Genomic DNA, 15,899 nt, shown 5'->3' with positions numbered 1-15,899 from the left:
AACTAGATCACCTCACGCTGGCTTTCCACAGATAATATTCTGGATTCTCACGGATAATTTCAGGGATCGTACCACATGTGCTGGCTTCCCAAGAGCAAGAAGCTTACGCACATGCCAGATCACCATATGCACATGATATCCCTCTCCAAGACTGGACATTGACCTGGAACCTTACCACTCGTCCTCATGTAGTCTGTGAAGATGTTTAGGATGACCAATCTATGAAAACTGCGTATGGGTGATTCCTGTCGTTTCCCTCCTTTAGGGAGAGTCAGTTGTGGTACAGAGTATACATGTTGGTGCGCAGTACAGGTGCTCTCTCATGTTACTTGTGCTCTTATCTCAGGAGAACTATATGTGCTCTTATCTCAGGAGAACTACATGTGCTCTTATCTCACAAGAACATCCTGTGCTCTTGTACTCATTTTGTCTCAAGACCAAACTCATGCATTTTTGGAAGGAACAGAAGGCCCCACCTTCCTTTCTACAGCCTTGATGATCTCATTTTCAGGAGAGAAAAGTTTTGCGTGATGCGAGATGTCCCTTTGGGACCAGACATTGGTACGCACTGCTTTGACACTAGCACAGTATGTTCTAACTTCATTCACAGTATGTTCTAACTTCATTCGTTAGGTGATATGGTATGTACTGGTATCTTTCCCATCACCAAGTTAGGTATATCGGTATACAGTACAGGTGTGAAATCAAATACATTTACAGTTTCACCTTAAGTATTACTTTAAACTGACTTGAATTCTATTTTGTAGATCAGCAGTAATGCCCATATTTTAGTCGATTCTTATGGGGGAAAAACGCAACTAAAAAGTTATTTAAACTAACTAAACTATTGAAAATCATGAATCCTCTTTTCAATCAACTTAACATTAAATGTCTTGCTTATTTACAAACAAGTTCTTAACACCCTACATCTAAATATAGATATATCATAGGAATAGACACTAAACGCTATGAACTGAGAGTATAACATACTGTATATCGTAACACAATTATTGTTTTCTCTCTTTATAGAAAGTTTTATTCCACAGATAAATGAGGCACCCTATGAATTACAGAAATTAATAACACAATATTGTGTTTCACATAGGATACTATTGTACAATATTGAAGTACCAAGTAATATTCAATCTGTCACCTTTATTGTCCACTTTGATTTACAGCTGTAATTAGAATCTTATTTCTTATTCTTAAAGCCCATTATTTTTTACCAAGTTTAATTTGTTTCGCTGTCACTTTCATGAACTTCTACTTTTTCCTTATTTCTTCTTACTCTAATCTTTTTCTTTGAGAAGTTTTCTATCTCACTGTCATCATCATCTTACTAGGACACACACCATTGGGTCTGACATGACAAAAACAACAACAGGGTAGTGGAAGGGAAGCCACTGTCATCCGCAGTTCACCATTCTTGCAAAAAAGAACAATACATTTTCATAAGGCCCATACATTTTGACATGTCCTCCATACGGATGTAGGTCTTCCTTGATACCAGTCTCCTAGTAGTGACCTGGCCTAACACCTGCCTCATTTTTATGGCCAGGTCGTTAAGAGGTAGACGGGAGTCATTACTTCACTCCCGTGCAGGACTAGAGAGTTTGGGACATTTCTTGGAATAGTAAACTAGCCAGGTTTGGTTATAGTCATGTCTTCTCCATCATGAGGCTCAATATTACATAGTATTCTAGAAGTTTTATTCCAGCTGTGACTAAGTTGTGGAATGATTTTCCTAATCGGGTAGTTGAACCGGTGGAACTTCAGTAGTTCAAACTTGCAGCAAATGTTTTTATGTTGAACAGGCTGACCTAATTCTCTCTTCATATTTTATTTATGTAAGATGTATTTAAATGTTATTACTGTTCTTAAGATATTTTATTTAAATTGTTCATTACTTCTCTTGTAGTTCATTTATTTCCTTTCCTTAGTAGGCTATTTTTACCTGTTCAAGCCTTTGGGCTTATAGCATCCTGCTTTTCCACCAGGGTTGTAGCTTAGCTCTTAGTAATAATGATAATGATATAGGGACTTCCTTACGCCTAAGGATAAGTATTTTATTAAAGGAAAGTGGGTTTGTATTTATGTAAGGAAAAGTCATAAATTTGAAAAGTAGTTTTGTATTTTTCCTATGTAAACCTGAGTCCTTTGATATACTTCCTCGTCAACTGCCCAGCAAGTCCTAGGCTGAGGGTCAAAGTGAGGGCTAAGTGGCCTGTCATGTTTGTATAGTTTGGAAAAATATAAATTACTCAAAAATGGTTATATTTAAGCTATAATAGATCTACAGTAAAATATCCCTTTGTCTTTAAAACCAGTTTATTCACATTCAATTTAGAAAGTGTTTTTGAAAAATAACAAATACTGTATATGGAGTTTTTAAAACAAATCTTATATTGAGGTGCAGTGCATTTATCTTGAATGCTTTTAAGCTCAAGATTTCTCGGTAATGGACTCAAAAGATCAATGAATTTACTTTTAAAATATTTAACTTTAAAGTTGATCTTGTCATGAAGAATTTGTTAAATGCTATTTTCTTTTTAATTCTCTTGTAGGTTTTTGTTTGAAGGACGAGGTGGAACTGTTTTGTATACGGGTGATTTTCGTACCAGTGTGGGTGATGTAGAAAGGATACGAGCTTTACACAATGGAGATGGGACTGTGAAAACTGTAGATTCATTGCACATAGATACAACTTTCTGCCATCGGGACATTTTGCATTTTCCAACGGAGAAGAAAGCTGCTCCGCCATTGGTGATTTAGTTGAAGACTGGTTGGCCAGGGGAAACAATTACCTCTTACATCTGGTGTGTCCAGGTAATGAAAGACAATAGTTTTTATGTATTTTTTAGCAACCAGATGGTTAAACTTATTACATGTATACAAAATTCTGCTTTGTTCCTTTACGAATACAAAACATTGTCATTTAGTTGAAGTATGCTTTTAATAATCATATCTGGAACTTGGCTGTTAAATTTATAACGAGTTGTTGGTGGTTACTGGTGGGTGCCTTAGAAGTCCTGTATCCTCTGCAGCACTCTGAGTAGTCACTTTGATTTCATTCGCACAGTAGTATGAATGTATTCTGTGTTAAACAAAACTCGGCTTTTTTTATAAGACTTTCTTCTTTTACGATACTGTGCCTGTGGTGGAGAATCCACATGTAGTCATGGGGTGCTCCCTGTTTAAGGTAAACCTGACCGCAATTAAGGCAGGTTAGTTGGCGTGATGTGGATCTCCATTCTGTCCTATTTTGCAGGGCTCATGACAGTTTGCAGTAGCCCCCACTGTAATGAGTGCAGGTCATGGGCGTCTTGCAGTGGTCTGTATTCGGCAGGAAGAAAGATTGAATTCGTCGGCTTCTGGGTCTTCTGCCAAACTGAAGAGGTCTTGTGGGTCATGCTTCTCCCCTTCCAGTGCTCGAACTGTTACACCTTCTTTTGACTTCCTCTAGAGCTGAGTCCTCTGGAGGAAAATCTAAGAAGGAAGGTTACTCCAATCTGCTCTTTGGGCAAGCTTCAGGTAAGGCAATTTTTATCAATTTCCCCCCAGATAAAGTGATATTCCCCGCCCTTCTCCTTGAAGTTAACCCACTGCTGTAGTAGCTGACAATGACGTTTTCAGAGCATTGAGAGTGTTCTGTCCGCAGAAGTGTTGCTGAAGGTCTTAGCCGAGCTACGACCCCCAGGACTTCTGTTGTTTTGCCTTCCCTGTCTGCCACCCCTCCGACGGAGGGAGGATCTAGATGTGGCATCCATCAACCAGTTCCGGTCAGCGAAAGAGAAGATCATCGATCTTCCCCTTGTGTAGTGTCGTTGCTGCCAGCTTAGAAATCCTCGTTGATGACTTCTGGCAAGGAGAAGAAACGACCTCGCCCTCCTTCCCTCCCAGCTTGTACCTTTGACCTCGTCCTCTGCTGCTGAGTCTTCAGCTGCTGCCCAACCTCCAAAGACAAGGAAGACCATCTTTACAAAGTTTTATCAGACTTCTTCCAATCCCCCCTCACTTGACAGTTGAGGATTCCTCTTCATTAACTCTCACCAACATTTAGGAAGATGAAGTAGTTTGAGGAACTGGCACTTCTACTCCTGCTGCAGGCCAATTCAATGCAGAGGATAAAAAAAGACCTGAACAAGACCTTCGACGTGAGGAAAGACATCAGAGTCGGTAAGATCCACTGGTACGAAGACCTCCACATGTATGATCATCTTGGGAAGGTTTTTGTACATCGATCCTCTTCATGTGCACAAAAATTCCCACTTTTATAATCTTTTTCATGCGTATGATCTCCTCCATGCACGCAATTGCTGTCATGCCGAGCTACATTTAGACACCTGAACTTCACTTGTTAAATCTGCACGTGCCAAGACCCGTGTGTAAAGTCTACAGATGCAAAATTTCCATTCGTACAAAATTTCTCCTGTGCAGGTTTTTCACGAGTGAGCTATGCACACGCTAGGGATTCACTCATATCTTCCCATAGTTACGCTTCCCGTAAGCTAGTATTTCAAGCGCCAAGGCTCCACACTCAAGGCTCCCTCATATAAAATCTTCATGTTTGAGGTCCTCCTGTGCAGAGTCTTCAGTTGACTTTAAACTCTTTTTCTTAGTGGCTGGTCGTGCTCTAAATCTTTGCATGAATAGTTTTCTTATGTTTGTTCCATGTGGGAATATTCATTAAGAAGTACTCCACACAGACATTCTTCACACGATAGAACTCAAGAGTCCAAGGAGAGACAGGGACTTGACTCTTTTGGAATGGACATTCAGATAGGCCTCAAGTGAATTAGAGGTTCAAGCCTCCAGATGACGTTTGTTCTCCTCTTCCCATTGCTTGAGGTCTTAAGCACCCAGATGTTTCAGCTAGAGGACTCCCTTCACCTTGGTATTCTATTTTGGATATAGAGAAAGAAAGTCTTTTTCATTTGCAGGAAAGATTGAGGAGGAGATTGTCCCCTATTTAAGTACACTTCATCGGACCATCATAGAGACTCCACGTCTTTTGTTGGCAAACTACTCGAGGACACACCCGTCCGCTTCTTGTATTCTCCTGTGAGTCTGTCAGTGATACAGGCCTCTGCCTTGTTACCCAAGACACGTGATGGCGAAGTGCATCACACGGGTCGCATAGGAATCAAATCCTCTTGCTGTCATTCCAGCTTCTTTGTACCAACCAGGTTCTATCTTGAGCCCCAAGAGGAAACAGGTGAAACCACAAGAGCTACCACCAGATGGCGACAGGACCTCCCCTCTCCATAGAGAGGAGGAGTCCAAAGATATCACTGATCCTTCAATACCTACCCTGGACCAGCACCGGTGGAGACAGAAAATCTTGAGATGGAATCTATGTTTGTCAAGGTCTTGTTTATCATTCTAGAGTTCAGTGACCTTGAAGAGACAACTAGAGCACCAGTCAAGAGCAGGATAACCGTCGATCAATGCTTTGGTGCTTCTCGGGGTTCAAGGCCTGCCTTTGAATTGCTCTGGTCAGACCTTCCTCAAGGGGCTCTAGATAGCGTAGATTCCCAGATCTCTGGTCTGAGAAACTCGCTACACTTGAGTCACTCAAGCAAATTTGTCTTCCCACACTGCCCTGTCAAGAGAGACTGTAGAATCCCAAGGTTGGTTTCCAACCCTTCTCCACTACCAGTTGATGCTGACCCTGACTCCCGGAAATTTTGTCGAGAGGCTAGACGGAAGGAAATGTGTTCCCAGCGTCCCAGTCTGCTACGATGGAAGCCACCTCCATGGCGAGCCTCTAGGCAACTGGCTGGTTAAGACCAATGGTTGGGAGGTGTTGCTTATTAGGCTACTTCTCAGGATTTGGCAAACGAGGAGAATAAGAGGTTCACTCGCATGGTTTTACTTGGTAATAAAGCCATGACTTTCTAAGCAAACCAGTCAAGACATCTTATGAGCTAACTGGGTACTCACTCATTGGAAGGATAAAGTAGTTGCTAAGTTTCTTAGGCAAATTAGTCAAGGGGACCCTAGCACTGAGGAACTTGCTGTTGCAGGAACCCAAGCCTTTTTCCATCCAACAAAGTAGATAACATAGTAGAGAAGGGGGAAGATGAGTGGGAACTCCTTCTTCCATCGGACAGTCACCTTTAACCCCTTCAGGCCACAGATCCGCAACTCAGGCTATATACGAGATTTGTGACCTTCTGATATACTAATAACTTACATTTCATGTTTATTTGTTTTAGTGCTGATTACAGAATAAATTTTTCAAATGTTTGCTTTATTTTATATTGTATTTCACTCTAAACAACTGAAATATTTTTTCTATTCATTGTGAAGTGATTATAGAATTTTTCAGAAATTTTTTTATATAATTTTCTCTAAATAATGGTAAAGTACTGTGGTTTAAAGTTTAAAAAACTTTATATATATTGAAGTGATTATGTTATTCTGTAATAATTCCACGATAAATAGCCGTTGAAAGGTATAAAACTACCTATCAGTAATACAGTAATGGACTTTACATTATACAGAAATGTAATGAAAATAGTAATGGTAATATTAATAACAATAATGATGTATCCAGACCTCACTGTCTGTATCACCGAGTATGTTTTTGACGTATAACGACTTCGTCGTAGCGAAGGGGTTAAGAGCCTTTCAAAGGCACCTACTAGAACGTCAGCTACGACTTACCTGAAGTTGGCCTGGAAGAAGTCGTTAGCAACTTTGATTTCTAAGTCTGCACCTCCAGCCTCTTCTGGCTCTTGGAGAGGCATAGATTTTGTCCCAACCTTTTGGCCTCCTCACACAGACAGCTCATTCAACACCAAGACGTAAAGTCCAACCTTGCACCAAAGCAGAAGACAAATTACCTGGGAATGCTGGATAGCACCTTAGCAGCAAGTTTTCCCATTGGATGATCTCATCAGCAGACTCAGAAAATTAGAGAAACTTTTTATGTCCCAGTCGCAACTTCCGACTCAACAATAGCAACGTCTACTTGGACACATCTCCTCCTTGGAAAAGCTTGTTCCACATTGGTACATCCACTAGAGGTTGCTTTAGAGGTACCTGAAGAGACATGGTCAGCAGCCACCAACCAACCTCATCACTGTTCCTAGTAGAATAGGTACTGGGTGATCTAGTCCAGGAGCTAAAGGATGAGAACCTCATCAGTGTAACTCCCTTGCAGTGTCTTCCTCATGAAATTCTGCTGTTCAGAGACTCTTCGAAAGAGGTATGGAGAATACGCCTGAGGAATCAGACTGCCTCGGAGGGGGGTCTAAGGAAGAGAAGAGCCTGCACATCAACATGTTGGTGTTGAAGCCAGCACTCCTGGCATTGCAAGCATTCTGGCAGTGTAAGGGGGGGCCACGCGGTAGCATTGATGAGCGACAGTACTACTGTAGTGGCATGCATCAGTAAGCAAGGAAGTATTGTTTCCCATCCCCTCTGCAATTTGGGAAAGCATGTTTACTCTTGGGCACTAGACAATGCAATTGGGCTGTTGACAAGATTCATCCCTGGTAAAAGGAATGTGGTCATTGAAAAGCCTAGTCACTAGGGGCAACTAGATGAAGCAGAATGGTCCCTTCATCTTCTATTGGTGGAAAGTGTTTAGATGTGGGGTTACCTATTCGATAGACGTATTCACCACAAGCCTCAATGAAAACTACCTGTGTTCTGTTTCATTGTTCCTGGATCAGTCAGCAGCAATAAAGGATGCATTTCACATCTGTGTGACAATCTGGACATCTTTGCTTTTCTTCCCTTGCTTGACTCAAAGGGTTGTCTGTGGCCACATACCAAATGGTAACAGGACCTAATGATGCTCCTGATCAAGGTACCTCATTGGCCTAATCTGCTTTGCCAGCCACACTTGTAGAGGTACCACAACTCTGTGACATCCCTGTCACTTCCTGGGGGGAGTCTTCTCGTTATCTCTTCCGACTAATAGTTTTTCGCAAGGTACTGAATGGAAGATGTAAATTCTCGGCAGCAGTATACCAGGAAAAATGGCCAATGCTATGTGATTGGTGCAGTAGAAGGGGTGCTTCTCTGACCGGAGCTTCTGTTCAACTTATTGCAAACTTTCTCATATATCTTTGTTGAGAGAAACTCTTCTCTGTCTCACATTAAAGGCTATCGCTCAGCCTTGAGCCAGTTTTTAGATTAAATGGCCTAGACCTTTCTTCATTTTGGGAATTGTGAATACTGATGAGGAGCTTTGAGCAATCATGGCCACCAATAGAACTGAAACTCCCCGAATGGATTTTCATAAGAGTTCTAAAATCCTCAAATAGGACACCATATAACCTCTATGGCATGCATCAGAAAATGATCTATAGCTTACCCTGGACTTGTTAAATCAGGGTGGTTAAATCCACAGCATCTCTTATTATTATTATTATTTGCTATGCTACAACTGTAGTTGGAAAAGCAGGATGCTATAATCCCAGGGGCTCCAACAGGGAAAAATAGCCCAGTGAGGAAAGGGAACAATGAAAAATAAAATGTTTTAAGAACAGTAATAACATAAAATAAATATCTCCTCTATAAACTATATAAACTTTAACAAAACAAGAGGAAGAGAAATAAGATAGAATAGTGTGCCCGAGTGTACCCTCAAGCAAGAGAACTCGCCATGGATTATCCAAGGTTCGAGACCTCCTCCTTCTCCTCCCTTAGGGATGTAACCGGTGATCTGGACGATTTTTGTGTATGTCCTGTTAAGGACATCACGACACTATCTAAAATGAACCCAGTCCTAAAGGCCATGGCTTCAAAACCTCCTCTTTAGGTTTTAAAGACTTGAAGGCTGCTCATGAATGGCAGAGGCAAGGACAGTGATAATACCCTAGCTATCAGGACAATGCCCTACAGATGGGCCATATATACATATCATCAGCGCCCTAGCCCCCTCTCCACCCAAGATAGGACCAGGGAAGGCCAGACAGTGGCTGCTGATGACTTGGCAGGTAAGCGTCAGGCAGGGACGTTTCCAATAGGCCACCACAACCTAACCCACATCAGGCAGTAGCTGACTTACAACCGAGATAGGGACCGAGCAATGGGTCGTAACTCGATATGGGCACGTGTCAAACTTAAAATGTGAAGTTTCTGTAGATTTATTATGTTATCATGATACTATAATCATCCTCGACATATTTCATCAATGTTTTCTTCTCGTATATTATTATTTAATTTTCTTAGTTCATAGGATATATGCTTTATCAAAGCATGTTTGTATTGTATTTTTCAATTTGGGGAGCATTTCAGTAATCAACAATTACTTTTGTTTTATGTTTGGTAGTCATCAGCTGGTCTCAACGTCGCGGTACTGTATTACGATTCAACGCACATACGAATAACAAGGAGTATCATTTGGATAATTTCTTAACTTATTCAAAATATCTTCATAGTGAATATTACATCAGCACCAATATGTCACAGGATATCATAGTTTTCATGCAGTTCATAACTGATACAGACCACCGTAACACTTTGCATCATTACTCTGTGTTTTGATGATGGGAATAAGAATATTACTTGGTATCACATCAAAAGGAAATCACTCGGCTTGCCAGTTTGCCTTCCACCAGAAATTTGACGTCTCAGGACATATGACGTGAACTTGACAAAGAATGACTTGTGAAATACTTAAATCCATTTCTGTTTTCTTGCAAGAAATTAAAATTTACCAACTTACCTAGAAAAATTATTTCATTTTTATAATGTAAAAGAAAATATATTATTTCTAAGAAAATATTTGTCCTATTAGATAAATATCGATCTACTATCAGAGAAGTAACATTAATTAAAACTAGCTTAGAGTCAAATATACGCTAAGTAAACTCATAACAACCAATGCAGACCTATGAACTACTTTGTATTGTTACTCAACATTTCAATAATAGGAATATGATATTATTCGGTAACTTATTGGAAGGAAATCACTCACTTTGACCCTCTCCTGCTTACTGTCTGAAATATGACATTACCAGACATGTGATATGAACTCAACAAATGTTAAAAGCTTTCTTAGTATGTTTTATATTTAAAATTGGTACTTCATATTATCAATGACCGTGAAAAAGTCCTTGTGAAGGGATACCATGCTTGGCAGTATATCTTAGCAATCCATGTTTGCCAACGGTCATACTCGTTTAAGCGGTTGAGCAACTTGGTGGAGTAGTGAGAGCTTTGGGTGTGGAGGAAATGCCCCTCTATCTCGATGAAGTCGCTGGCAGCAGGGTGACGGATTGGGTTTAAGGCTATGGACAAACTTTTCGACTTTTACTCCTGATGCCTGGCGGTTGATCTTACTAGAATTAGTATGGACCGGCAGTAGTTACTTGCCTTAGTTAGATAGGCACTGCATATCACAAGGAACTGGCTATACTTTGATGTATCCAGCCAATGAATCCTCTGTGGGTGGATTTAGTCAGTCATGGAAAGAGAAGATGACAGAATGGCCCCCAGTCCCGGGCATAGAGGGGTGCTAAGAATCTCACAGTTTGTAAATAATAAAGAAAAATTAAAAATAGGTAATTGGAATGTTAGAACCATGAATCAGATTGGGAAGTTACAGCAAGTGGAGAGTGAATTTATAAAATATAGTTTGGATATCTTGGCCCTAAGTGAAACACGCTGTAAGGGGATTGGTAAGGAAACTTTAGACCAAGGCAATATATATATCTACTTAAGATCAGATGGAGTTGGAAGAGAAAGGGTAGGAATGATGATGACACCAAGAGCAGAAAAGGTATTAACCAAGTGGACAGCTTTAAATAGTAGATTGTTACCAGCAAAGTTCAAATCAAAGCAGTGCAATATGAGTATTATTTATTGTTTGCTATGCCCCAACGAATGATTCCTCTGAAGAAAGGAAAGGTGAATACTATGAAGAACTGCAGAGGGTAACGGATGAGATCCCTGGGAGTGATATGAAAATTGTGATTGGCTACTTCAATGCTAAAGTTGGAAGGAATAATCAAGGGATAGAGAATGTGAATGGTGTCGAGGGTCTTGGCAAAGTTGCAAATGAAAACGGAGCACATTTCAAAAGTTTCTGTTCAGCCAACAATCTTGTCATTGGAGGTACTCTTTTTCAACACAAGAACATCCACAAGTATACATGGACTTCACCATGTGGCATTTACAAAAATCAGATAGATCACATTGCCATTAATAAAAAGGAGGACTCTGAGAAATGTAAGAAGCTATAGAGGTGCCTATATTTGTAGTGATCACCAGCTCCTCATTGCCACACTGAAATGGAAACTGAAAGCACCCAACAGAAAGGTAGTTAGAATATGTAGGTTTGATACAACTAAACTTTTAGAAGAGGAGAACAGAGAAACATTTGTAATTGAATGTAGGAATCTATTTGCAGTCTTAGAAACTTGAGGAGATGAAGAACAGACAGTTACTGAAGAATGGTGTGATATTAAGAACATATATCGGTAAGTTGGTAATGAAATCTTGGGACACGCAATTACAGGGAGAAAGCCATGGATATTCAATGATACTTGGAATGCTATAAAAAAAGAGAGAAAGTCAGAAATTGATTGTTGAAAGTTTTCGAGGAATTAATAAAAATTACAAGGTAGAGCATCCTAAGTATTCCAGTTTTGACAGTGAGGTCAAAAGAAAAGCCAGGAATGACTGTAGAGAATATTTAGACAGTAAAGCAGATGAGGCTGAGAAAGCTATGAATTCAGGAAGTGGCTATTGTGTAAGAATTGCTCGTAGAATTACTAATGAAATCTCGACTAGGCCAAAGAAGAAGCATATACCCATCAAATAGAGATGGTTCTGTTATAGCAACAGAAGATGAAGAAAGACAACGTTGGATGGAACACTTTAGTGAGGTTATGAATAGGAGATATGAAGGGAATAATTTGATTGATATACCTGAAGTTGATGAAGACTTTGATGTGCCCATGAATGAATTCAGTGTGTTTGAAGTCGAAGCTATCCTAAAAAAATTAAAGAGATGGAAGGCCCCTGGATATGATGGAAGAACTGCCAAGATGATACTGGCCGAAAATGAAGTGACTTTCTGACTCCTGACAAGATTATTTTGTAGGTGGCCTGAAGAGGCGAAACTTGATGAATGGGAGTTAGAAGTGTTGGTGGAAATGGTAAAAAAAAAAAAAAAGAGGAGTCCTGAGTAACTGCAATAATTATAGAGGCATAACGCTTACATCAGTTATGTAGTTATATAGTATACTTATTCTAAAAAGACTGGAGAGAAAGGTTGATGAAAAGCTGAGAGATGAACAAGTAGGATTTAGAAAAGGTAGAAGTTGCACTGACCAAATTTTCATTTTGAGACATGCTGTACAGCAATGCGTATAATATAGAAATCCCCTGTTGATGGCATTTGTGGACTATGAAAAACCTTTGATAGTGTGCACTGGCAATTCTGTGGAGAGTCTTGCATTATTATGGAATTCCTGTTAAATATGTAAATTTGATTAAGCTTGTTCATGAGCATAGCAAGTGCAATGTTAACCCTTTTACCCCCAGGCTCTTTGGAAATTTCCAACCCTTAACCCCCAGGGGGTTATTTTTTTCCCAGCACATTTTGCAGTGTATCTTTTTTAAATTGCTCTAACAACCTTAATTTTGGTCTTAGAGAGGTCAGGTTGGTCTCATTCTCTCGGAAAATGCCTGAATTTTCTCAAAAAATTATCAAGAATATGAAAAAAAAAATTTTATAGCATTTTTTTGCAAGGACGTACCGGTACGTCCATGGGGGTAAAGGGATGGGTTTTGTGAAACGTACCATTACGTCCTTTGGGGGTAAAAGGGTTAATGTTGATGGAGTCTTATCAAATGAATTTCCAGTGAACAGCGGAATACTCCAAGGGAATGTGTTGTTGTAGTGGTTTGTGGACTGTGGCCAGAGGTAGCACCCGAACTGCCTAGTGTCCGAATGCCGACCACACTCCAACATTCACTACACAAAAAAAATACAACGGTGAATTACCCAAAAATCTGGGTAAAAGGCAAACAATCAAGGATGAACTGGGCACAGGGCACCACCCCTTGATTTTATACTGGGCAAGGGGACCCAGCAGGAACCTTACTTCCTCCTTATCTTCCCTTGCCTTGAGCTTGCTGAATATAAGTAAAATATCAGAACATTAGGTGAAAGGGACAAAATGTTTGTACTGATAACAGGACACAGTGTGGGAGAAAAAAATTATGATACTATGAAAAAAACAGTGGCTGAGAAGGGAACACGAGGGTGAGAGGTTCTGGAATGAAATTCTGTCTTCATAAAAACAAGCAAAAAATATTTATTTGTAAAAAAAAAAAAAAAAACTATATCATTCCAGATAATTTCTTAATGCTATACTATTAACATCTACATGTTTTAGTACATGATAAATGCAAGCGTGTGTATTGCCTGGGTGGTCCAATTATCTTCACAACAACTCTAATCAACCAGTTAAAAGAAAATATAACACTGAAAATACTGTACTGCAATAATTTTCCCTAAAGCAATACAGTCCTTATCAATATCCAGTCTACCATTAGGCTGCAAAGTTACTTAAAAATTCTTGGCTTCTGAACAGTATGGCCGTATACGATGCTGTGTGGGTCTTTGTGGGCTTATGATAGCAATATCCAGAAAGTCTCCAATTATAAACCTGCACTGTGATAAGGTTTCGTTGTCAGCTAAACTTCTCAGACCAACAACAAAAGTGTCTACATCTCTCATTCTTGGAAGGGGTTTTGATAATTCTGGAACGACCAGACTAAACTCGAACACAGTCCCCTCTCTTCCTAACATCTGAATTCACTTTCTTCTACACCCATGAAAATGGATAAGAGGTGAGGTCATTTATAATAATTTTCTTGAGTTTAAAGTCACACACACCAAAAAATTCAGTGTAAGTCTATTCTTTCACATAAAAGATACTATTCCCCAATTTATGCGGCAAAACGAAAATCGCCAAGCAAACCTGCTCGAAATAGTCTTCACTAGGCTGACTAGCAACATAAACAGGTGCATGATGATGCAGTACCCTTCCAATTATTTTTTCAATTCCCAATTCTAGTTGCCTCTTCAAACCCTACAGGGAGTAGGGCATGCTGCAAAAAAAAAATATCGTTAGACAAGTTGAAGTCCCAAAAATATAACAGATAACACATATGTAATGGAAAAAAAAAAAAATAAGTTGTACTTTTTCTTAACTATACTATTAAATTTTCCACATTGTCACCTATGTTGTTGATCCTCCTCACGGATTTTGTAATGTGCAGAACAGTTAGAGATGGTGGAGAAGGATTGGACTGGATTGGTGATAGGAATTTAGCAGACCTAGAGTTAGTTGAAGATGCTGTCCTTGTTAGCAGAACACCACAGGATTTGCAGTGCTTGCTAACTAGAATGCATGAAATATCACACAAAGTTGGGCTGAAGATTGATAGAAAAAAGACAGAGATGGTGAGAATGGAGTGTGCAATGGAAGATGAAATATCATTGGAAGGAGAAAGGATTTCTGAGATAGAATCATTAAATTTAGGATCTATGATCTCCAATACAAGGTCTTTAGAATTAAGAGTTTAGTGAAAGATTGAAAAAGCAAATCAGACAATGGCTAGGTTAAGTAAAATTTGGAAATCCAATAGCCTGAAATTATACATAAAAATCTGACTACAGTTTACACCAGTTTAGTGAGATTGGTGTTACTCTGTGGACATGACTCATGGTATGACAACGAAACAATTTCCAATAGATTTAGTAGATTTGAGAACAAAACCCGTAGAAGGATATTGGGAGTTAAATGGGAGAACTGGATTAGAAATGAAACTATAAGAGAGATTACTTGAGTACCATATGTGGATGAGATCAAGATGAGGGGTAGATGAAGATGGTTTGGGCATGCTCTTCACACTCCCCAAGAGAGATTAGTTCACCAAACGATCAGCTGGGTTCCGCAAAGCACTTGAAGAGTTTGAAGACCCAGGCCTACTTGGCTGAGGTCTATGAAGCTTGAAGTAGGAGATGATAAAAGGAAAAGTATTAAATTAAAAGCTCAAGATAGAGACGACTGGCGAAATCTAACCGAAGCCCTTTGCATCAATAGGCGTAGGAGGAGATGATGATGAAAGTTAAACAGTCATAAGTTTCATAGGTCGTAAGTAGACGACTATCTGTACCTGATAACCTTTTCTCGGGTTGATAGGTGTCGAATTTTAGTCCTGCACCTTTCAAGGTCCGAGTGTTATGACCTCCCAGGATTTTATTCCAGCCAGTTTGCTTATAATGTAGGAACTTCCTGCCTCCTTAGGATAAGTCTCCCATGAAAGGATGATTTGTATCTGTGTAGGAACATATCACAAGATTTAAAGATTATTTGTTCCGTAACCGAAATACAAACCAAGCTATTTACATTGGGTTTACCTTTTAGCACAGCTGAAATGGCGAGCCATTAGAATTTAACGAGGGTGTATTACCCCCGCGCTAGTTAGCGGGGGGGTAGGGGAGTGGTAGCTAGCTACCCCTCCCCCCCTCACACACAGATGAATGCTCACTTTCACTTTTGGCTCGGACTGTGACAGACGTCTCTGTCTTGGTCCTCTCTTGGCAGCCATTGTTTGCTTTGTCTTTACTTAATCGCTTACTTTTCTTTTACTCAATATATATGTAAACATGTTTTCATGTTTGTATATATATTTGAGTATAGAAACCAGTAAGTTTCCTTTTCAGATATGTGTGTGTAGTGTACGATATCTACTTGGTGTCCTCGGCAGTTAGGCCACCACGGCGTAATTTTACGGGTGGCAATCGAGTTTGACTTCGGTCTTTCTCTTTCTCTCTCTCTCTCTCTCTCTCGAGGTCGTTCACCCTTTTACTACGTGTTACTACGCCCTTGTAGCTTCCTTTCCATGTGGGGGGGTTT

General features: G+C 39.8%; 1 protein-coding gene across 1 annotated transcript in view; it reads left to right on the top strand.

The window, feature by feature from the left end:
- LOC137655748 (protein artemis-like) overlaps positions 1-15,899 on the top strand; it is a 116,809-nt gene that overhangs the window by 26,887 nt on the left and 74,023 nt on the right. Inside the window, 2 exon segments of the mRNA XM_068389811.1 lie at positions 2,565-2,737; positions 2,740-2,826. Of these exon segments, the coding sequence (XP_068245912.1) occupies positions 2,565-2,737; positions 2,740-2,826 (260 nt within the window).

Source organism: Palaemon carinicauda, chromosome 16 (genome assembly GCF_036898095.1).
Source record: "Palaemon carinicauda isolate YSFRI2023 chromosome 16, ASM3689809v2, whole genome shotgun sequence".
In the NCBI taxonomy this organism is placed as follows: Eukaryota; Metazoa; Arthropoda; class Malacostraca; order Decapoda; family Palaemonidae; genus Palaemon; species Palaemon carinicauda.
This window is presented reverse-complemented; position numbering and strand designations above follow the sequence as displayed.